This window comes from Zootoca vivipara, chromosome 16, assembly GCF_965207765.1.
Source record: "Zootoca vivipara chromosome 16, rZooViv2.hap1.1, whole genome shotgun sequence".
NCBI lineage: Eukaryota > Metazoa > Chordata > Lepidosauria > Squamata > Lacertidae > Zootoca > Zootoca vivipara.
In genome coordinates this window covers 18,238,059-18,261,790 of record NC_142599.1, presented here as the reverse complement: position 1 = coordinate 18,261,790, position 23,732 = coordinate 18,238,059, and the positions used below count along the sequence as shown (strand labels likewise).

The 23,732-nt window shown below is 48.2% G+C and overlaps 1 protein-coding gene across 2 annotated transcripts in view; it reads left to right on the top strand.

The window, feature by feature from the left end:
- OSBP2 (oxysterol binding protein 2) overlaps window positions 1-23,732 on the top strand; it is a 141,250-nt gene extending 117,518 nt beyond the window's left edge. For both annotated transcript variants that reach the window (XM_035097530.3, XM_088659896.1), the window contains 10 exons: window positions 504-627; window positions 2,160-2,226; window positions 3,297-3,446; window positions 9,547-9,792; window positions 10,905-11,025; window positions 12,463-12,566; window positions 13,578-13,673; window positions 16,710-16,897; window positions 19,515-19,735; window positions 23,022-23,732. In XM_035097530.3, coding sequence (XP_034953421.1) covers window positions 504-627; window positions 2,160-2,226; window positions 3,297-3,446; window positions 9,547-9,792; window positions 10,905-11,025; window positions 12,463-12,566; window positions 13,578-13,673; window positions 16,710-16,897; window positions 19,515-19,735; window positions 23,022-23,164 — 1,460 coding nt within the window. In that variant the 3' untranslated portion in view covers window positions 23,165-23,732. The remainder of the gene's footprint in view (window positions 1-503; window positions 628-2,159; window positions 2,227-3,296; window positions 3,447-9,546; window positions 9,793-10,904; window positions 11,026-12,462; window positions 12,567-13,577; window positions 13,674-16,709; window positions 16,898-19,514; window positions 19,736-23,021) is intronic.

Genomic DNA, 23,732 nt, shown 5'->3' with positions numbered 1-23,732 from the left:
TGGATCAAACGTCTGACTCGGCATAAGGCAGCCCTCCTATGTTCCTGCTTCATTCGGCTCTTTCCTTAGAACCTTGGGGACTAGGAACTTAACTCTTTTTAAGGGGAAGGGCCAGAGGCAGAGCACCTGCTTTGCATGCAGAAGGTCCCTGATTCAATTCCCAGCAGCATCTCCAGGGAGAGACCCTGAAATCCCGGAGAGCTGCTGCCAATCAGTGCAGGCCGTAATGAGCTAGGCAGACCAATGCTGCGAATCAGTTCAAGGCAGCTTCCTGCGTTCCACTAACTCGGGGGCTCTTGCTTTCCCCAGCAAGGTGGCATGGCGGATGGGGGCTGGCAGCAGAGACTCAGCCGCGGCAAGTCTCTGGGGCCTGCATTGCAGGGGGTTGGACTAGATGATCCTTGGGGGCCCCTTCCAAGTCTACAATTCCATGACTCTAACTCCCATCAGCCTCAGCCAAGCCAGCGGATTTGCTCACCTGGGTATTATTGCCTCCCTGCCAGGAGGGAGCGTACAGAGCGTGAAAGCGGAAGCCAGTGATGAAGATGAGGAGACGCAGTACTTTGATGCCATGGAGGACGCACAAGCTTTCATCACAGTAGCTGCGGATCCATCGAAGCACCACCGGTAGGTATGGCACCTGCTCCCTGGGAGCCTCAAGGTAGTCGGAAACCCTAGCATAACAAAATCCACCTTAAAAAGAAGAAAGAAACTGACCTTCTGCAGTTAGGGAAGTGACAGGGAATTGCATTCAAAAGAGTTGGAATGGATGCGTGATTAGCGGGAAGTTGCATAAACAGCCCCCAAGCAAATAAGAATGAAGGACCGTTGTTGTATAACCTCCCCACAAACAAATCAGAGTAAATGTTTAGATAGAATCTACCAAGATGATCAAGGGTCTGGGAAACCAAGCCTGCTGAGGAATGGTTGAAGGAGCTGGGTATGTTTAGCCTGGAAAAGAGACCGAGAGGAGATATGACAGCCATCTTCAAATATCTTAAGGGCTGTCACGTGGGAAATGGAGCAAGCTTGTTTTCTCCTGCTCTGGAGGGTAGGACTCGAGCCAGCCAATCAGTTACAAGAAAGGAGATTCCGACTAAACATCAGGAAGAACTTTCTAACAGTAAGAGCTGTTCGACAGTGGAACGGACTCCCTCAGGAGGTTGTGGACTCTCCTTCCTTGGAGGTTTTTAAGCAGAGGTTGGATGGCCATCTGTCATAGCTGCTTTAGCTGAGATTCCTGCATTGCAGGGGGCTGGACTAGATGTCCCTTGGAGTCCCTTCCACCTCTACAGTTCTATGATTCTATGATTCTAACCTTTGCGCAAGCTTTGTGCAGGCAGATCAGGATGAATGCAGAACAAATAGGTTGTGTGAAAGAGGCCATGCCCTCTCTTCAGAGCACTTGCCAATGGATAGCAGGCCTCTTTTAGTTCTTGCCCATTTTCAACAGACAAGTTTGGCTTTTCATTAGATGCTCAGAAGGCCACCCCTAATGAGTGGGCCAGTTGCATTCAACTTGGAAGTGGGGGAAAGAAACCCCCTTTCCTTCAGTGCCTCCAGCCTGTTCGGTGAAAGAGCAGATAAAAGAAAGATTTTTTTTAATTTAAAAAACTCGTGGAACTCACTGCCACATGAGGCAGTGAGGACCACCAACTTGAATGCTTTAAGAGAGGTTTGGACAAATACGTGGAGGAGACGGATACCACAATGGCTATGCTCTGCCTCCACAGTCAGAGAGGCAGCAATGATTCTGAATACCAGGTTGCTGGGAACCTCGGGAGAGAAGAGGGCTCTTTGTGTTCGAATCCTGCTTGTGGGTTTCCTGCAGGCATCTGGTTGGCCACCGCAAGAACAGGATGCTGGACTAGATGGACCACTGGCCTGATCCAGCAGCCTCTTCTTCTCTTCCTGTGCCCAGTTCACTCTTCTCACCTGCCTGCCCAGAAAATCTTGCCTTTGGGGCTTCGCACAAGCTGGCAGCTTGGTAGGAATGTGAAGCCGTGCATTTGCATATCAGAACCCCCCATTTGTGACACTGTCTCTCAAGGGCATGTTCTGCAGCAGAGGCTTCCATTGTGGATGGGTAACGCTCGCTCGCAGCTCCGGCTTTCTATGCGCCGCCTCACTCGCCGCTGCCCCCTGTGTTTCCTCTGCAGGCGTGCCGGCAGCAACATTAGTGGGACCAGCGAAGGCCGAGGGGAGGGCTGGAACCTGGACGACAACGTAAGCGCATTTTGCAAAGTTTTAAATGGGAAATGCGCGCGCACGCACACACACACACACCCCGGTGGCACCATTCCTCCCCATAATAATAATAATTTTATTATTTGTACCCCGCCCACCTGATTGGGTTGCCCCAGCCACCCTGGGTGGCTCCCTACAACAGTGTTTCTCAACCACTGTTCCGCGGCACACTAGTGTGCCGCGAGATGTTGCCTGGTGTGCCGTGGGAGAATTACTTTATATATAGTCAATATAGGCACAGAGTTAATTTTTTTAACATTTTCTAATGGTGGTGTGCCTCGTGATTTTTTTCATGAAACAAGTGTGCCTTTGCCCAAAAAAGGTTGAGAAACACTGCCCTACAATATATATATATATAAAAAACACCTAACATTAAAGACTTCCTCATACAGGGCCCTCCTTCAGTAGGGTTGCCAGACTCAATAGAGGACAGGACTTCTGTGCCTTTAATTGCCCTGCTCTCTTTTGAGTCTGGAAACCTTAAAGAGAAACCAGCAGACCCTTTGTTTAATTTCCAAGCAAAGGGTCTGCTGGTTTCTCTTCAAGGTTTCCAGACTCAAAAGAGAGCAGGGCAATTAAAGGCGCAGAAGTCCTGTCCTCTATTGAGTCTGGCAACCCTAGCCTTCAGATGTCTTCTCAAAGTGGTCTAGTTCTTTATCTTCTTCACGTTTGATGGGAGGGCTTTCCACAGGGGAGGTGCCACTACCAAGAAGGCCCTCTGCCAGTGAGGGAACTGCCCCAAGGCCCTCAATGCTAGATCTCACTGTAGGGGCTGAACAATGGGGGTTGATATGCTCCTTTATCAATATAATGATAGATATTTATTTGTATCAGCTGCTAGCCTTTGCCATTCGGGTTCAAACATTTAACAGCACAGCCAAGCATCTAAAATTAGCAAGCTGCATTAAAGATAGCAGCCATTGCGATTTTGTGCTACTGGGGAGATCACTTTCCCGTGTGCAGAGGTGGGCGGGGAGCTGAAAGTCTCAAGGTGTGTTGCTGGCTGACTGGCCCCTTGAACTCTCCCTCCTGCTCTGCTTCCTCCCCAGGTGTTCGACAGCTCTGAGGGTTCAGGCAAAGATGGCATTCACAAGAAGAAGAGGCGGACCCGTGTCCCGGACAAGCCCAACTACAGCCTTAACCTCTGGAGCATAATGAAGAATTGCATTGGCAAAGAATTGTCCAAGATTCCCATGCCTGTATGTGATTTCCCCACTGCCCCATGTTCTGGTTCCGGGGGTGGTGGTGGGGCATTTCCAGGCCACGTTCCCTTTCTGGGTGGCCTTCCCGGAGGCCGCGTGCCACTGTTGGGCGGGGCCAGAGAGAAAAGAGGGAGAAGAAATTGACGCGAACGTTACCTTCGTACAGTATGCTAGTTCAGACAAACACAATGCGATAAGGGTTTCTGTCTTGCATTTAAGTCCAACCGGTAGGGCATCTGTAGGAAGTGCTCCTCTTTACCCTGAAATCTGACTCTTGAGATGTACAGTGCTACCTCTCGAGTTACAAACGCCTCAGGTTACAAACGCTTCAGGTTACAAACTCCGCTAACCTGGAAGAGTTACCTCGAGTTGAGAACTTTGCCCCAGGATGAGAACAGAAATCGTGTGCCGGCTGCGCAGTGGCAGCAAGAGGCCCCATTAGTGAAAGCACGCCTCTAGTTAAGAACAGTTTCAGGTTAAGAACGGACCTCCGGAACGAATTAAGTTCGTAACTAGAGGTACCACTGTATACTTTTGGGACCCACCTTATTCCTGTGACAGTAAGTCGTTTCAAACTGCTTTTAACATTGCGATTTTTGCGACTTGCCCTGGGACTTTAGGGGGAAAGTGGGGATAAGCAATCACCATCTAGCTAGCTAAGTCAGGGATATTTCCCAAACGTTGAGGCTCTTATGACAGCAATTTGCTTTGAGCGGCACTGATAGAGGAATCCTTTTCTCTCCTCCCCACTTCCCCTGAAACAAAATACAGTCGTACCTCCGCTTACGTATCCCTCCGGTTACGTAAACTTTGGGATATGTAAGCGGCAACTCCGGAAGTGTATTTCCAGGTTTTTGCCGTGCGTTCATGCGCAGAAGCGGTCTCTCCAGTTGCAGAAACCTCGGGATCTGGCCAGACCTCCAGAACGGATCCTGTCTGCAACCGGAGGTACCACTGTACTAGTTTCAGGGTTGCGGCAGGGGAGAAAAGGGTTAAATTCCATCTTCATATTTGCCCACAACCTGTCAATTTATCAGCCCCCTCCCCTGCAACACCCACTTCTCCCTTACTGGCATTTCAAGAAACCCAATTGTTAGATGCAAAGGCTCATTTAATGCTGCTTACAATTGACCCTATAACAGGCATCCCCCAACTGCGGCCCTCCAGATGTTTTGGCCTACAACTCCCATGATCCCTAGCTAACAGGACCAATGGTCAGGGAAGATGGGAATTGTAGTCCAAAACATCTGGAGGGCACAAGTTTGGGGATGCCTGCCCTATAAGATAGCAAGGAGAGGGAGGGAGGGAGGGAGGGAGAGAATGGGGCATTTGGCAATAGAAAAAAGGGCTAAAACAGTTTCACATCCCAGCCTTTTGTTTTCCCATTGGTGACAAGGCTGGTTGGCCGGTGGTGGTGAAGATTTGTGGCTAAGGTGGCTTGTGGGGCTGAGCAAGTCCGTCTCTGTTGTGGGGAGTTGTTGGTGGGAAGAGGGAAGGTTGAAACTCTGCCTTCAAAGGCAAGAAAGCCACCTACATGCTCTGCTCAGGAGTGCCTGGAAAGCTAGCCGGGGCTGGCAGCGGCCCAGCAGCACACAAGCCTCTGGCAGTGCCTGCTTTTGAAATAATCAGATATGTTTAATCAGGAAGTAATTGAATGCTTGTTGCATTTCCAGAGCTGCTTCCTGATCGGGCCCACGCAGGGCAGGTGCTGCTGCCGCCGATGCTCTCCATAGCAGAGATGCTCTTGCAGTTCTTCCTTTTGCAGATTGTCATAGTCAATATATTTATAGCCTGCATTTCTCACAAGTAAATTTGCGCCTAAAGTGGTTCGCATTAAAGAAAATAAATGTCTACACAATAACAATACATAATAGGACATATGATATTCCTTCAACGTAACACTAAAAAATAAAAATAAAAATTCCTTCCAGTAGCACCTTAGAGACCAACTAAGTAGGTCATAGGTATGAGCTTTCGTGTGCATGCACACTTCTTCAGATACACTGAAACAGAAGTCACCAGACCGTTATATATAGTGAGAGCGTGGGGAGGGGTATTACTCAGAAGGGTGGTGGGAATGGGTGATTGGCTGATAGGAGTTGTACGCCTGTTGACTGTTGACAACTGAATTGCAACTCATTACCAATCTTAAAACCATGGAGAGACCTGGTCTGAATAAGGACATTGGATTCTTATCTCATTATACATGATAAAGCTTTCTTTAGCCATCTCACCCCTTGCTTTTTCCTGCAAGACCAATTGCAGTCGTTAACAGTCGTTAATAGGTTTACCACTCCTATCAGCCAATCACCCATTCCCACCACCCTTCTGAGTAATACCCCTCCCCACCCTCTGACTATACCATAAGGGTCTGGTGACTTCTGCTTCAGTGTATCTGAAGAAGCGTGCATGCACACGAAAGTTCATACCTATGACAAACTTAATTGGTCTCTAAGGTGCTACTGGAAGGATTTTTTATTTTTATTTTAACTGCGTCAGACCAACACGGCTACCTACCTGTGTAACTACTAAAAAATTAATAATCAGCAGCTGAACCAGTGTTTCTCAAACTAGGATCTCCAGCTGTTGTTGGACTGCAATTCCCATCATCCCTGAGCTAGGGAGGATGGGAACTGTAGTCGCAACAACAGCCAGAGACCCAAGTTTGAGAAACCACAAAGTTTAAACAGTTCATTTGACATATACATACAGCTTACCAATAGGTCAAGTCCAAGTATCCCGTTAAGAAATTCATTTAGAAAGGTCCAGGGGTTAGACTGTGGGGCAAGGCAGGTGGGAAAATCTGTCCCCCGATGGTCAACATGGAATCCCCAATGCCCAACTGAGGTGCAGATACCCTTGTGTGTGTTTTTAAGTTCAACGCAAATGAAGCACATTTAAATTTAATAAAGTAGGCCTTCATACCTCCTGGTTATCCCAGTCCGTGTAGGAACATTGGAAGCTGCCTTTTACTGAAGTCAGACAATTGGTCCGTCTAACTTAGGGCAGTCCGCACTGACTGGCAGAGGAGATTCCCAGCCCTCCCTGGGGATTGAACCTGGGACCTTCTGCATGGGGAGCAGATGCTTTTCCACTGAGCTACAGCCTTTCCCCAACACACGACAGGTATTCGCCTCTTTCCCCCAGCTTCCCACCCTCGGTGAAGGGGATCTGCTTAAGCCTCGAGTATCTAACGCCAGCATTTCCCCCTTTTGCTGGAGAGGGTCTTGCTGTTCCAAAATCTTAGGCCCCTTTCCTTCCCTCCCACCCTTAGCTGTCAAGTTTTCCCTTTTCTCGCGAGGAAGCCTATTCAGCATACGGGAATTTCCCTTCAAAAAAAGGGAGAACTTGACAGCTATGCTCCCACCCCCCCAGTGGGTAGCAGAGAAAGAGGGTGGGTAGGGGGCTTGCTCACAGCAGAGCCTGGTCTTTGTACAGTGTCTCCGCTCCCCCTTTGAGTCAACAGGGAGTCTTTCCCCTTCAATTACGCAGGAACGTGACCCTGGCGAAGGACACAGAGGCCCCTTAATAGCCCTGGCAGCATTGCGATGTATAAATAATCCCTGCATCCATTACACACAACCCGTAAAATCGCAGCAGTGGGCCAAATGGAACGATCCAGCGAGGGAGCCCTTAAATCAGTCATTGCCACTCCTTGCGGCAGCAAAGAGATTAAAGTTCACACAACAAAGCCACCCTGGGAGAGAATTGGAAATGTAATATCCTTTTGGCATGACGGTAAATCTTCCTCCTTCGCGGGGAGCTTTTTGTGTGGATGACAAAGGACTTCAGATACAGACACATACACTTGCAATTATATAGGTAAAGGTAAAGGGACCCCTGACCATTAGGTCCAGTCGTGACCAACTCTGGGGTTGCGCGCTCATCTCGCATTATTGGCCGAGGGAGCCGGCGTATAGCTTCCAGGTCATGTGGCCAGCATGACAAAGCTGCTTCTGGCAAACCAGAGCAGCATATGGAAACGCTGTTTACCTTCCCGCTGTAGCGGTTCCTATTTATCTACTTGCATTTTGACATGCTTTCGAACTGCTAGGTTGGCAGGAGCTGGGACCGAGCAACGGGAGCTCACCCCGTCACAGGGATTCGAACCGCCGACCTTCTGATCAGCAAGCCCTAGGCTCAGTGGTTTAACCACAGCGCCACCTGCAATTATATATGCATATATATATTATATATATTACATGCATATATATATTACATGCTCCTTTATGGGTTTCCTAGCCAAGCTGCTAATCCTACTCGCTCAGCTGCAACATGACATTCACTCCCCTCCCTTTTTAAAATAAAATAGGAAGATGCTTGCTGTTTCCTCATCCATATATCCCAGGCACAGGCAAACTCGGCCCTCCAGATATTTTGAGACAACAATTCCCAACATCCCTGACCACTGGTCCTGTTAGCTAGGGATGATGGGAGTTGTAGTCCCAAAACATCTGGAGGGCCGAGTTTGCCTATGCCTGATATATCCCTTCTCGCCTCATAAATAGCAACAGAAGAGTCCAGTAGCAGGATCAGACCAAGGGCCCATCTAGTCCAGCATCATCTTCCCACAGTGGCCAGCCAGGTGCCTCTTGGACTTGAGCGCAACAGCTCTCCCTCTCCCCCATTTGCAGCCCCCAACAGCGGAGGCAGTTTCCTATTCGTACAGCAAAGGAGATCATCTGGAAGGCTTTGGGAGTGGTTGCTCGAGGACATTTAAACCGCTGAGTAGCTCAGTCGGTACAACATGAGCCTCGTAGTCTCAGGGTTGTGGGTTTGAGCACCAGGTTGGGCAAAAGGATCCCTGCATTGCAGGAGGTTGAACCAGAGGATCCTCGTGGTCCCTTCCCACTCTACAATTCTATGGTTTTTCGTGTGTGTGACAGCGGATAGATCTCCCCCCCCCCGGTCCCAACTTGCAAAAGTAACCCAGACCACTCACTGACTTTCTGCAACCATCAAAGGGTTTGCATTTGGCAGGGAGGAATCCGGTAGGACTGGAGCATAAGGTGCCCGCTCCCTTGCTGCTGCGTGGATATTTTTTTTTCTACCCCCCCTCCCCCCCTCCCCTACTTCCAGCCATTCCTATATATTGAGTTATTCTGTTCTTGATTGATGCATCCTTATTTTCAATTTCTCTTTTTCTTTAATTTCCTCACCCTTCATAAATCTGCCACAAGATTCGCTTTTTCTACCTTATTTTTTAGATATATCTCAAAGGACTTCCAGTCTTTCCCTGCTTTCTCCTTCCCTATTCCTTTTGAAATCCTATATTTTATAGCCAAATTTTTATATCCCATTAATTTCATTTGCCAATCTTCTATCTTTGGAGTCTTTTCGCTTTTACAATTTTGTGCAATTAGGATTCTAGCGGCTACTGTAACAATAACACACATCTATTTTTTTTTCTTAATTTCTTCATTTAACATGCTTAGGAGAAAAATTTCTGGTTCCTTCCTGAATGATATTCTAACTATTATACATGTATATACAAAGGAAGTAACAACATTTGCTGGAGATGTAATGAAGAAATTGGAACTTTTATGCATATTTGGTGGTGGTGTACAAAAATAAGGAATTTTTGGGACGAAGTCTACAGAGAGTTAAAGAAAATGCTGCGTGGAGATTTTTGAAATACTGGTATATAATGGGACGCGGGTGGCGCTGTGGTCTAAACCACAGAGCCTAGGGCTTGCCGATCGGAATCCCCGGGACGGGGTGAGCTCCCGTTGCTCGGTCCCAGTTCCTGCCAACCTAGCAGTTTGAAAGCACGTCAAAGTGCAAGTAGATAAATAGGTACCGCTCCGGCGGAAAGGTAAATGGCGTTTCCGTGCGCTGCTCTGGTTCGCCAGAAGCGGATTTGTCATGCTGGTCACATGACCCGGAAGCTGTCTGTGCACAAACACCGACTCCCTCGGCCTATAGAGCGAGATGAGCGCCGCAACCCCAGAGTCATCCGCGACTGGACCTTATGGTCAGCGGTCCCTTTACCTTTAAGTGGTATATAAATGCCTTCAAATTAAAAAAAATGAGAGAGAAAGAGAGCGATTCCCTTCCTCCCCATGGGTTAGCAACCGACCTCTCTGGCTTTCTTCAGGTGAACTTCAATGAGCCGCTCTCCATGCTGCAGAGACTGACAGAGGACCTCGAGTACCACGAACTGCTTGACAAAGCTGTCAAGTGCGAGAGCTCCATTGAGCAGATGTGCTTTGTGGCTGCTTTCTCCGTGTCTTCCTACTCGACGACAGTCCACCGGACGGCGAAGCCATTCAATCCGCTCCTGGGCGAGACCTACGAGCTGGACCGGCTAGATGAGCTGGGTTTTCGCTCTCTCTGCGAGCAGGTGAGGAAAAGGGGAGGGGAGCTGGCATGCTGTTGTGGCTGGGCCCACGTGGGGTTTGGGCCACGGAGACCTCGGTTGACATCCTCTGCCTGGGCCTGCCATTCTCTTTCAGCTCAGACCCAGATTACTTGCATCTGTTATTCTGTTTCTTTGTTCCTTTTTAAATGTTCAGAACTTTGCTGTAAAGGTAAAATAGCAATCCAATAAGAAACAGAAAAGGGAAAAGGAAGGAAGGGAAACTTTACAGAGCAAAAAACAAAACAAAACTGGGCTCGCAACCATTACCTCCTAATAGATTTAGTGTTTACAGCAGGCCTGCAACTTAACGCCTATCTTTCTTATGCGACTGCAACTTTAGACGGATCCTATATAATAAAGTCCAAGTGTCTCTGCGTCCAGTCCCTGTGTCCGTGGGATTGCGCTACTGCGCATGTGCCCCACGGACAGCCATTGGGACTTGGAGCGCAGAGACGGAGCGAGTTGGCCGGCGCGTAAGAGAGCTCAGCCTCTCGGCGTTCGGAGCAGCTCTCGTAAGAGAATCCAGAGGACGCGCGAGATAGCCCCATGCTCGCGAGCAAGCACACTCTGTCTCCACGCAGGCGCACTCGCAAGGCCGTTTATTTCTCGCGTGGACTTACTTCTAAGCAGCAGCGGCCGTTGCAAGTGGCGGCGGGCAAGCAATGTCAGCTCTGCGCATGTCTCCGAGGTTGCTAGAGCAACAGGTCTGTTCTAGCACCCGTTAATTTAACGGGCTTCATGATACTAGTTGTGAATAAAGAAATTGAAAGGGAGCAGGAGACTGTTGGATACTGAGATCTCGCGAGATTTTGTGGGACCTCCACAGGATTTTCCTTTGCAGAAAAAGCTTTTGAAGCCCAGTACCTTGCTTGCAGGGCTCTGGGACAGTTGGGCAAGATCTCACAGGGCTGTCTGCGATCTCAGATGACGGGGGTGGTTCCAGGGATCCTTCTGACTTTGTGCAATTTTGCTTTTGTGCACTGACCCCTGGAACATAACCCTTGCATAAGTTGTGGGCCTGCTGAACTGTTATGCAACCACTTAGACCTAACACCATTGGGGTTTGTTTCTCCTTGGGTCTCCCCTCACTCCAGGTGAGTCATCACCCTCCGGCCGCAGCCCATCATGTCTATTCCAAGCGAGGCTGGACACTGTGGCAGGAAATCACCATTGCCAGCAAGTTCCGAGGCAAATACCTCTCCATCATGCCACTGGGTAAGCACTCTGCTCCCCAGGTAGAACGTTCTGTGTCTTCGGCAGCTAATCATTCCTTGGCATCGATCATAGAATCATAGGGTTGGAAGGGACCCTAAGGATCATCTAGTCCAAGCTTCGTCAAACTCGGCCATCCAGATGTTTTGAGGCTACAATTCCCATCATCCCTGACCACTTGTCCTGCTAGCTAGGGATCATGGGAGTTGTAGGCCTGATCTAGTCCAACCCCCTACAATGCAGGAATATGCAGCTGTCAATTACGTGGATCGAACCTGCAACCTTGGCATTATCAGCACCACGCTCGGACCAAGAAAGCTATACACAGTGGCTTAGGCCCGTTGTTGTTGGGGAATTCCTTGTATCTCTAAGGCAGGGTTTCCCGAACTGTTTTTGGACTACAACTTCCATCATCCCTAGCTAGCAGGACCAGTGGTCAGGGATGGTGGGAATTGTAATCCAAAAACAACTGGAGACCCAAGTTGGGGAAACCTTGATCTAAGAGATCTCCTCCTCTATTTAAGAGCACCAAATCAACCTTTTTTTCCTTTTTTTTGCCGACTACTGACTGAATCCCATATGAAAATAGTGACAGTCTAGGAGTGCCCTTACACTGCCTTGAAGTTCTCCAAAGGTCTTTCCATGTGCATGGCAGGCAGCAATACAGCAGGTCGTGGAACTGATTCTAAACCTGATAGAGGAGCTGACAACCTCAGCAGTGGGAGTCGGCTGGTAGAGAAAGGGATGCTCTGAGCCGCCCCCCTCCTCTCCCTCTAATGGTCCCAGCGATGGCTGCTAGAATATTTGAGAAAGAGCAGAAAGACCCCTTTCTAGACTGGCTTATGCTGCCATTTCAAAGTTGGAACATGTTGGAATCTTTGGCATCCCTGTGGCATAGGGATGGAGCATTTGCAATGCATGCAGAAGGTCCCAAGTTCAGGCCCTGGCATCTCCAGGTAGGGCTGGGAATGTCCTGCCCCAAACCCTGGGATACTGCTTCCAGTCAGTGGGTCCACAGATGATGTTGGGACTTTTTTAAATTACCAAAGTTAGACACACACACACCCAGGAAATGTAAATCTGGATCAAATTGGGGATAGATGGGTGGGCTGGCATTTTGATGCCAACCATGTTGTGTGGACCCTGCCCAAAAAATGTGCCTTCATGAGGATCCTATAAGAAACACCCTTCCAGAACCCCCCTTTGTCCCTTTTTTCCTGTTACGTGAATCCTGCTGCCCAGGCACGATGGAATATTTAGTCCATCTTCATGGTGGGCAGTGAGGAAGCTCATGATCTTCATCAGAAACCCCACCCCTTAATGAGAGGCCTTTGAAGAGCCTGTTGCCTGGATTAGATCAGAAGTCCATCTAGCCCAGCATCCTGTTCCCACTGTGGCCCACGGGGAGCCCACAAGCAGGACCTCTTTCCTTCCCTGCAGGTTACATCCACTTGGAATTCCACTCCAGCGGCAACCACTACGTCTGGCAGAAGGTGACCTCCACCGTTCACAACATCATCGTGGGCAAGCTCTGGATCGACCAGGTCAGCTGAGCAAGAACTCCTCCCCTAGCGGTCACGGGTGGTGGGGGAATTAACGGAAGAAGACAAGAAGAGCTCACTGGATCAAGCCAATAGCCCCTTTGGTCCAGCATCCTGTTCTCCCTGTGGCCAACTGGATGCCCCAGTGGGCAGGATTTGAGCACAAGAGCTCTCTCCCCTGCTGTGGTTTCCAGCAACCATTAGCAAGGAGCACTGCGCTCTCCTGCTGTCGGGGCAGAGCATAGGCATTGTGGCTAGTACCCACTTCTCTTCCATGAATTGGTCCAGTCCTCTTTGAAAGCCATCCAACCTGATGGCGATCCCTGGTGCCTCCCTGCAGGAGTGAGTTCCATAGTTTTAACTATGTACCACACTGAGAATGGAGCCCATACTAGGGACAGCGGGTGGGCCTCCTTATACATTACTGAGGGCTTCCTGTGAGCCTTCTCACACATTGCGCATTCATGTGCTCCCCTGAAGGTGTAAAGAGTGAAAGCAGCAGCACACATTTGCAAGTGAGCGACAGAACAGGTACGCTCTTTGGCAAGCTGAGATAGGGCACAGTGACTCCCTTCCGACTTCACCTTCGCTGGCGAGCCCAGACTTGCTGCCATCAAGTGTGTGAAATGGCCCAATAGACTTCCCATCCCGCAAGACAAATGTTTGTTACATCTGAGTAATTGGCCTCTATGTAGGAATGATTAAATATTTGCGGAAACAACCCTGTTGCAAGTTGATATATTATTGCTTTTAACCTAATAGGTTTTTCATGCACATCCCTGTGTTTTAAATAGTTGCATTCAATCTTATTTTGGCACGTGTTTGGCATTGCTTAAAAAAGGCATGATTTAAAGCCCTTTTGTGGTTTAGAATAATGCACATGGAGCTCTGAGGATACACAGAGGTTACCCCCATATTATTTTGAGAGTTAAGAAATCTCTCCTGCATTGCTGGAGAAATGTAGAACTAATCTTTTTTGCATTTTCTGTCTTCTTTCTCTCTCTTTTTCCCTAGTCTGGTGACATAGAAATAATCAACTACAAATCAAAAGACAAATGCCAACTGAAATTCACTCCCTACAGCTATTTCTCCAGAGATGTCCCCCGAAAGGTAGGCACCCCGAGAGATGCAGGGCTACTCTGCCTTTATACTGGGGGTGACTAATCTGTGGCCTTCTAGAAGTTGTTGGACTTGGAACATCCACACATGGTGGCAGAATGTATGGGCAATTGCTTTGTCTGAAAAACAGACAAAAAGGGATGCCTGCTCTGAACAGCACATGTGACTTCATTGAAATACGGTGCCCTTTTATAAGATTCTCAAAGAACATTTCAATGACTAGCACCCACCGAATTGACCAAACAAGTTTATGGCAAGACTTGATGAACGGATCGTCTGTTCTGGGAGAGAGGGAGGGAAACTTTTATGTTCAGTTTCCTGAAAATTAAATAAAAAGTTCTATTTTTAAAAGGAAAAACAACAACAACAACAACAGAGAGCATAAGTTAGTTGAAACAGGGTTGGCCAACATGGTGCCTTCCGGGTGTTGTGTTGGACTATAACTCCCATCATCCCTGACCACTGGCCCCATGCTGTTGGGATTTGATGGGTGTTATAGTTCAGCGACATGTGGAGGGCACCACATAACGTCTGAACAAAAGCATATACATGTATTACAATAATAAAATTGAATCATCCGTTTTATAATTGCAATGGTCATTTCATGGCCAAAGACTCATCTGTTCCAAGATACCCACAGGCTTAACCCCTATAAAGTCCTTTATGGTCACCATGAATCTTTTCTCCATAGGTAACCAAAGTCCGTTGGACAGTGCTAAGTGCTAGCAGAGTAGCTAAATTGCAGCTAGGAAGCCAAATCCTGTGCAATACTGACTCTCTTCTTGAAATTAGAACAATGTCCAAACACCTGTTGATCTATTCAAAAGCTTTTACAGTGGTAGCTTGGTTGTTGAACTTAATCCATTCCGGGAGTCCGTTCGACTCCCAGAACCATTCGAAAACCAAGGTGCGGCTTCCGATTGGCTGCAGGACCTAAAGAAGAATATATGCAAATTATTTACATTCACATGCTTATTCAAGCATGGGCTTAGTTTTTCTTAGTTGAAGATTACAGCTCCTTCTTTAAAGATTCAAACAAGCTGTGTCTTTCTCTCTTTCCAATACTTGCACTCAGCCTTAGGTCCATTGCCCAGCTAGGCCATGCAGTTCCATCTGAGAGGTTTCCACTTTCTCCTTCCGGCAGACTTGTCCTTATTGCTTCTTTGGGAGAACATCAACTTCTGTACAGTGGTACCTCGCTAGACGAATGCCTCACAAGACGTAAAACTCACAAAACGAAAGCGTTTTGTGATTTCAATGGAGACTCGCAAGACGAAGTTTCCTATGGCGTGCTTCGCAAGACGATTTTTTTCGTCCCATAGGGTGCCTCGCAAGACGAATTTTTTCCCCCATCTTGCGAGGCACCCTACGGGAAACCGCACTTCAATGTGTTCCTATGGGAGCCGCTTCACGAAACTAATTTTTCGCTGTACGAAGCGACTCGCGGGACGAATTAAATTCGTCTTGCGAGGCACCACTGTACCTCTTTCTGTCACAATCACACAGAAACATCATCACTCGTCTGCCCTATTGCGTTTAGAGAGAGTTACCGGTATCTGATTTACCAGTATTCTTCAGTGTTCAGGGAGATGCAGCAGTTACAGTCAAGTCACTCACAAAACAAAACGGAGAATGTAATAGGATGCCGCCCATGTGGCCAAAATTAGCCAATCACACGAGAGTTGCTGGGGAACGTTCCAGAATTACACACACAGTGATGACATTCAAGCATTCAATAAAAACGTAAAATCCCAATTGCCCATTTAGTCCTGCTTCCTCACACTGGGCAACCAGAAGCCCCCATGGGAAGCCCTGACATGAATTCTACTCAATATTGATCCAGAGCAGATTCCAACATATAGTTAGCAGAGTAAACACGTTGCAGGATTCCCAAAAAATAAGACCAGAGGCAATTAATATTTCATCCAGCAGAGCTTTACTGCTACTGAAGGCAAATGAGCATAATGGTCTCAAATCCAATACATTCAGGATTGGCACTGTCCATAAGAAATCCAGTGGCAGCAGACTTAACTTAAACTTACAATAACTTAAAGGTAAAGGTAAAGGGACCCCTGACCATTAGGTCCAGTTGTGACCGACTCTGAGGTTGCACGCTCATCTCTCATTATTGGCCGAGGGAGCCAGCGTACAGCTTCCAGGTCATGTGGCCAGCATGACAAAGCCACTTCTGGCGAACCAGAGCAGCACACGGAAACGCTGTTTACCTTCCCGCCAGAGCGGTCCCTATTTATCTACTTGCATTTTGACGTGCTTTCGAACTGCTAGGTTGGCAGGAGCTGGGACCGAGCAACGGGAGCTCACCCCGTCACAGGGATTCGAACCGCCGACCTTCTGATCAGCAAGCCCTAGGCTCAGTGGTTTAACCCACAGCGCCACCTGGGTCCCTTTTTACAATAACTTACAATAAATCTAAACCTTAACACTAAGCATGCAATGTACAGAACACCACACCAGAAGGAAAGAGAGAGAGAAAAGAGTGAAACCCAGGCTCCTTCTGGCCTTATTCTTATTATAGTCAGCAGGACCTTGACAGAAAGAGATAGTAGAACCAGTTTAAGCCAGTTGTACTCAGCTTCTCTGAAGGGATAACCCAAACATCATGAACCTTCTGCTTGTTTCTTTCACACAGAGAAGCTTCCAGAAGCCTCTTGAATTAATTAGACTAGGAACGATCTCTACACATCAGATCAGTACTTTCTGTACCAAGAAATGCAAACTGTCAAGTCCGCCGGCAGGACAAGGGCTTTTAGGAACACCCTCGCTCTAAGAAAGCCTTCTCCAACCCTGTGCCCTCCAGATGTTGCTGGATTCTAACATCAATCAGCCCTAGCCAGCTTGTCTAATGGTCAGGGATGAAGGAAGTTGTGCTTTTAAGCATCTGGAGGGAACCAGATTGAGGAAGGGCGCTCTAGGACTTTGTGAAGACCGCGAGCTGGGTGGGATGCGGCCGCTGGCAGACGTTGCATTTCTACGGAGGGGCTTTGACTCCTCAATGTTCCTTCCTAGGTGACAGGCCTAGTCATGGATGCGGAGGGCACAAGTCACTATGTCATGTCCGGCACATGGGACGAGAAGATGGAGTGTTCCAAAATCGTGCAGAGCACCCAAGGAAACGGCAGCTCAGAGGGCAAGGTGCCCAAAACCGTCTACCAGACGCTGTCCCCCAAGGTCCTGTGGCAGAAATACCCTCTTCCGTGAGTCCGCCCAACAGGGCTCGGGTGTCGCCAAGCCCACGTGCCTGCATATTTTAGGGGCTGGTATAAGAATCACGTTTCCGTGGCTAATGGGTCTGACGAACAGCAAGCGATCTTGTGTGCGGCGGGTGCCTCTCCAGATGTTGCCGAACGGCAGCTCCCATCAGCCCCTGCAACCTATGGCCAGGGATGATGGGAGTCGTAGTTCGGCAACACCTGGATGACCCCGGGCTGACCACACCTCTAATGCTGAGTCAGGCCATTAGTCTTGTCTCTGTCGCTGCTGCTCCCTAATCTGGCTGACGGTGGTTCTGGGAGGTCGCTGGTTGAGGTCATCCTTTTCAAAGACAAAGACCCAGAATTTAAGCCTGGACCTGCTTGCGTTCTGCCGCTGCGGGGCAGGGGAGGGAGGGAGGGTGTAACAGGCGCAGAAATCCAAATGGCAGCCTCCCTGCCTGCCTTCTTACTCGTTTCAACCTTCTGAAGTTGCATTTACATCCCACCTCTCCTCCGAGGAGTTGCAAGGCGGTGGGCCTGGGTTTCCCTCTCCGTGTTTTTTTCCCTCACAACCACCTTGCGAGGTAGGCACCCTTTTGGTAATTCCCCAAGAGTTCTGTGGCAACCCCTGTGGAATTCTCTCTTGGCGAGAGGTGCTTCTTGAACATTACAGAGCTTTTGTCATAAGCTGATGGACCTTTGACACATACACATAAAGAATATATATATATCCCATCCTATTTGTCTGATTGTAAATTGTTTCAGCCAATTTCAAATATTGTATTTTTATAATGTTGTCACTTTCCCCCCTGGACCTCATGGTGAAGGGCCAGTAAGAAAACCAGGAAAGATTAGTAAGCAGCTGTATAGGCCAAGAGGCAATGACTGGCCCAAGGTCAACTACCAGAGAGCTTTGTGGTTTAGTGTGTGTTTGAACCCTTGCCCCTCGTGGCCTAAGTCCCATGCCCTAGGGGACTCTAGTCACTACTAAGTATATTAGTTGGAGTTTTTGCCATGGCCACTCAAAGTGACTTAGAGTATTTTAAGCAATATAAAAATAAAAAACCCCACATACATACATACATACATACATACATACATACATGAAAACCAGCATTTAAAAAATCTAAAACATAATCTTGTTTTAGTTACAGGTAGGTAGCCGTGTTGGTCTGAGTAGAAGCAAAATAAAAAAATTCCTTCAGTAGCACCTTAAAGACCAACTAAGTTTATATTTTGGTATGAGCTTTCGTGTGCATGCACACTTCTTCAGATAACACTTCTTCAGATAGTGTATCTGACGAAGTGTGCATGCACACGAAAGCTCATACCAAAATAAAAACTTAGTTGGTCTTTAAGGTGCTGCTGAAGGAATTTTTTTATAATCTTGTTTGTTTGCTTTTAACTACATTAAAGCATCCCGCCTGTGCAAAAACGCCATAGATAATTAAAAGCCAAGGTCTGATGAAAAGAGAATGCTTTTGTCTGGTGGCTAAGGATATGTAGCAGTGGCGCCCAGTGAGCCTCCCTGGGGAGAGCACAAGAGGGAAGCCACATTGAAACGGCCCGTTTTTGTGTTTCCACACTATGCTCATAACTATCTTGGCACGATTGCGCTCCACTGGGGGCTGATCCCTTGGGAAGTTATTTCTGTGTCAGTTGAAATGCAGCTGCATGTGACCAGTTAATCGCGTGCAAAAATGCCACCACGTGTTTTTATTTTATTTTATTTTATTTTAATATTGATTGATTGATTTTATATACCGCCCTGTACCCAGAGGTCTCGGGGCGGTTCACAGAAAAGATCACAATATATATAATAAAAATAAAAGCAATACCCCCTCCCCCGAAAAAGAGTCACATTTTTAAAAGGGTATAGGACAGGCATCCCCAAACTGCGGCCCTCCAGATGTTTTGGCCTACAACTCCCATGATCCCTAGCTAACAGGACCAGTGGTCAGGGATGATGGGAATTGTAGTCCAAAACATCTGGAGGGCCAAAGTTTGGGGGTGCCTGGTATAGGATGTCCATCAGGTCAACCAAAGGCCTGGTTAAAAAGGAACGTTTTTGCCTGGCGCCTAAAGGTGTATAATGAAGGTGCCAGGTGAACTACCCTGGGGAGAGAATTCCACAGACGGGGAGCCACTGCAGGAAAGGCTCGTTCTCATGTTGCCACACTCCAGACCTCAGAATATGATTTCAGCGTCTGGGTAGGTTCATATGGAAAGAGGCGGTCCTTGAGGTCTTGCGGTCCTGAGCCATTTAAGGCTTTATAGGTCAAAACCAGCACTTTGAATTGGGCCCGGAAACAAATCGGTCGCCAGTGCAGTCGGACCAGGATCAGCGTAATATGCTCAAACGGTCTTGCTCCGGCGAGCAACCGTCTTGCTGAGTTCTGCACTCGCTGAAGTTTCTGAACCATCTTCAGACGCAGCCCTACATATAACACATTGCAGTAATCTGACTTTGAAGTTACCAGAGCATAGACAGCAGTAGTTCAGCTATCCCTGCTATGATCTTAGCCATGGGAAGGGGACTTCAGATGGCCAAACACCTAGGCCCATTCATGCAATGGACACACGCTCTTTCTTAAACCAGCCGTGGGTCTTCCTCCTGCAGGGAGAACGCTGAAAACATGTACTTCTTCTCCACCCTGGCTTTGACGCTGAACGAGCCCGAGGATAGGATAGCCCCCACGGACAGCCGCCAGAGGCCTGACCAGCGGCTCATGGAGAACGGCAAGTGGGACGAAGCCAACGCGGAGAAGCAGCGGCTGGAAGAGAAGCAGCGGGCCGTGCGGCGCAAGCGGGAGGCAGAGGCGGCGGAGGCCCTGGAGGAAGGTACGGGTCCAAGGCCACATCCACGCCATACATTTAAAGCAGTATGATACCCCTTTAAATAGTCGTGGCTTCCCCCAGAGAATCCTGGGAGCTGTAGTTTGCTACAGGTGCGGAGAGTTTGTGAGGAGAGACTCCTATTCCCCTCCCAGGGCTACAGTTCCTAGAGTGGCTTGACAATTATTATTAATGGCATTTTTGCCGCACCTTTTCCGCCAAGCAGCCCAAGGTGGCGTGCAGAGTTCTCCGCATGTTGTCCTCACAAGAACCCTGCAAGGTAGGTTAGGCTGAGCGAGTGACTGGCCCAGGCTTACACCCAGGGAGCTTCAGGGCCGAGTGGGGATTCGAACCCTGGTCTTCCAGGTCCTAGTCCAAGACTCTAACCACTACATCACCACCGGCTCTCTCTCAACCCATCCCTCTTCCCAGGGAACTCTGGGAATTTTAGCTCCAGGGGAGGAATAAGGGTCTCCCCGCAACTCTTCAAGGGAGAGACCTGACTGTTTTGGGGGGGGGGGCATTGTAGCACTTTAAATGTGTGCTGCGGTTGTGGCCAAAGTACAACAGGAAGAGTTCTGAGGCCAACGAGTTGCCTGGGGACCCCTCCTGCTAGAGCTGAGCTTTCCATGTTGGCGACACACTTTTTAGACATGCATAATTTTGCAATACGGTACGGTAATTCAGTTTTACTAGGAAACCGGGAGTTAAAGCTAACCCCTTTCTAGCCCCAGGAGCAGTGTGTGGAGAGCATTCGCATGACTACACACTAAGGCAGGCTTCCTCAACCTCTGCCATCCAGATGTTTTGAGACTACAATTCCCATCATCCCTGACCACTGGTCCTGCTAGCTAGGGATCATGGGAGTTGTAGGCCAAAAACATCTGGAGGGCCAAGGTTGAGGAAGCCTGCACTAAGGTGTCACGACACACAGTTTGGAAAGCTCTGTGTTAGAGCAAGTAGTCTGTCTACTCAAGATGCTGAAGCTGATAATGATAATAGATTTATTTTTATTATTTTATTATTTGTACCCTGCCCATCTGACTGGGTTTCTCCAGCCACTCTGGGTGGCTTCCAGCACATATAAAAACATAATAAAACATGAAATATTTTTTTAAAAACCTTACCTATACAGGGCTGCATTCAGATGTTTCCTAAATGTTACATAATTAGTTGCCTCCTTAATATCTGATGGGGGAAGAAGAGTTTGGATTTGATATCCCGCTTTATCATTACCCGAAGGAGTCTCAAAGTGGCTAGCATTTTCCTTTCCCTTCCTCTCCCACAACAAACACTCTGTGAGGTGAGTGGGGCTGAGAGACTTCAAAGAAGTGTGACTAGCCCAAGGTCACCCAGCAGCTGCATGTGGAGGAGCGGAGACGCGAACCCGGTTCCCCAGATTACGAGTCTACCGCTCTTAACCACTATACCACACTGGCTCTCTGTGGACATTCCACAGGGTGGGTGCCACTACTGAGAAGGCCCTCTGCCTGTAGCTTCACTTCTCGCAGTGAGGGAACCACCAGAAGGCCCTCAGAGCTGGACCTCAGTGTCCGGGCTGAACAATGGGGGTGGAGACGCTCCTTCAGGTATACTGAGCTGAGGCCATTTAGGGCTTTAAAGGTCACCACAAACACTTTGAATTGTGCTCGGAAACATACTAGGAGCCAATGTAGGTCTTTCAGGACCGGTGTTATGTGGTCTCGGCGGCCGCTCCCAGTCACCAGTCTAGCTGCCGCATTCTGGATTAGCTGTAGATTCCGGGTCACCTTCAAAGGTAGCCCTACGTAGAGCACATTGCAGTAGTCCAAGCGGGAGATAACCAGAGTTTGCACCCCTCTAGCAAGACAGTGCACAGGCAAATTCTTTGGACTACAAGTCCCATGGGCCTCAGCCATGCATCAACCGGTCATGCTGGCCAGGGAAGCTGGCAGCTGGTAATCCAAAACATTTGGAGGGTGCCAGGTTGGTACTAATGGAAGACTCACATAGCAAGCAGCCGTGGAAAAAATGGGCAACACATATAGAAAGGAATTGAGGAACCCAAGGATTAGATTGCATCACAAGCCAATGTCCCAAGTCTTCATCACGGGTTGGCCTGTCTGCTGCGTTGGGTACACCACCTTCTGATTCTCCTCTCTCAAATCACAGAGCACATGTCGTCATCCTGTGAAACCCTTTAGAATCCTAGTGCATTTGTGCGATGAACGGGGAACAGCTCGGTGCCAGTGAAGCTGAACGTTGGAAGATGCAGGACAGATAAAAGAGAAAGTTGTCTTTTAAGCAGCGCATAGTTGAAACTGTGGAACTCCCTCCCGCAGGAGGCAGGGATAGCCCTCAACGTGGATGCCTTTAAAAGAGGATTGGACAAATTCGTGGAGGAGGGGACTGTTGGTGGCTCCTAGCCAGTGCTTTTTTTTTCCTAAAAAAATATTTAGGGGTACTCTCATTTTGACTCAAGAAAACCACCATTTTATAGTTCAAATCAGGAAAAATAAAGACAGTACATGGACAAAAGTACAAAGAACATGCATTACCTCATATTACACAGCCGACAGCTCACAGCAACTTCCACATTTGGCATGAAGTTGTGTGCACTAACATCTTCATGATTCCTCTGCTTGCTGTTGGTGTCCGTCGCCAAATGCCGTCCTTTCAAAAACCATGAATTTTCATACACTGAAGGCTTAAACAAACTCAAAGGGGAGGGCCTGCCAATTTTATAAACGTTAAGTTGGCTACAGTGTCTAAATCAGGCATCCCCAAACTGCGGCCCTCCAGGTGTTTCGGCCTACAACTCCCATGATCCCTAGCTAACAGGACCAGTGGTCGGGGAAGATGGGAATTGTAGTCCAAAACATCTGGAGGACCAAAGTTTGGGATGCCTGGTCTAAATGCATTCCACACTGCTTCACACATTAAACGCTCGCTTCCGTCCGAGACTCAGGAAACACCATGACAGAAAATGAGGCCGCCATCGGACGTGGCAACGGAACTGACGATTCACCGTGCTAGAGAAGAAACTAAAAATTTGTTGTTTTTTAGTATCTTCTCCTCACCCCCCCCACCCCCGAAAAAAGCACTGCTCCTACCCATGATGGACGTCCTCTGCCCCCACAGATGGAGGCAGCGATGCTTCTGAATACCAGTTGCTGGAGACCACAAGAAGGGAAATTGTGCTCAGGTCCCGGCTTCCCGCAAGCACCTGGTTGGCCACTGCGAGAACAGGACTCTTCTTGCGTAAATTCCAAGACCGCTGTGTTAACCTCTTCCCTCTTCCTTTTCTTTGCAGGCAAGGACTACAGAGGCTACAGCCCGCTGTGGTTTGAGCGGAAGGTTGACCCGGCCACCGGGGAGCTGATGTGCGTTTACAAAGGTGGATATTGGGAAGCGAAGGACCAGCAGCAGTGGAGTTTATGCCCCAATATATTCTGAGCGGCTTCTGAGCTGGACTGGCGTCTCCCGGGGCGGGAGGGGAGCCTCTCCCCCCCCCCATCCTGCCCACAGGAAAGAGGAGCTGGTAGCAGAAGCACTCCGGGCAGCGTCCCGCTGGTCAACACACACTTCAAAGAAACACACAAGAGTTTAAATAAAATGCAGATTTTTTTAAGAGAAAAGAGAAAAGCTGCAAGACAAAAACCAAACAGGGAATTCCAAACCTATTTTTATGCACTAATGAAATGGCATTTGGGGTTTTGTTTTGTTTTTTTAAGTGACTTTTTAAAGCTACCAATTAGGATTGAGAGATGATGGATCTTTTTTTTCTTTTTCTTTTTTTCTTTTCTTTTTAAGCCTGGCCTATTTATTGCTGCATCAGGAGATGCAGCTTCCTTATATATTTTGAGCTTCCGGTTCTCTTAACCAAAGCTCTGACACTTCCAAAGATGCACGTATTTGTGGGGGAATGATGTATGTTTGATTAATTTTTTTTCCTTTCTCATTTGTGTGTTGGGGACTTGAAATATCTTTATATATATATATATATAAAATAGTATACATATAA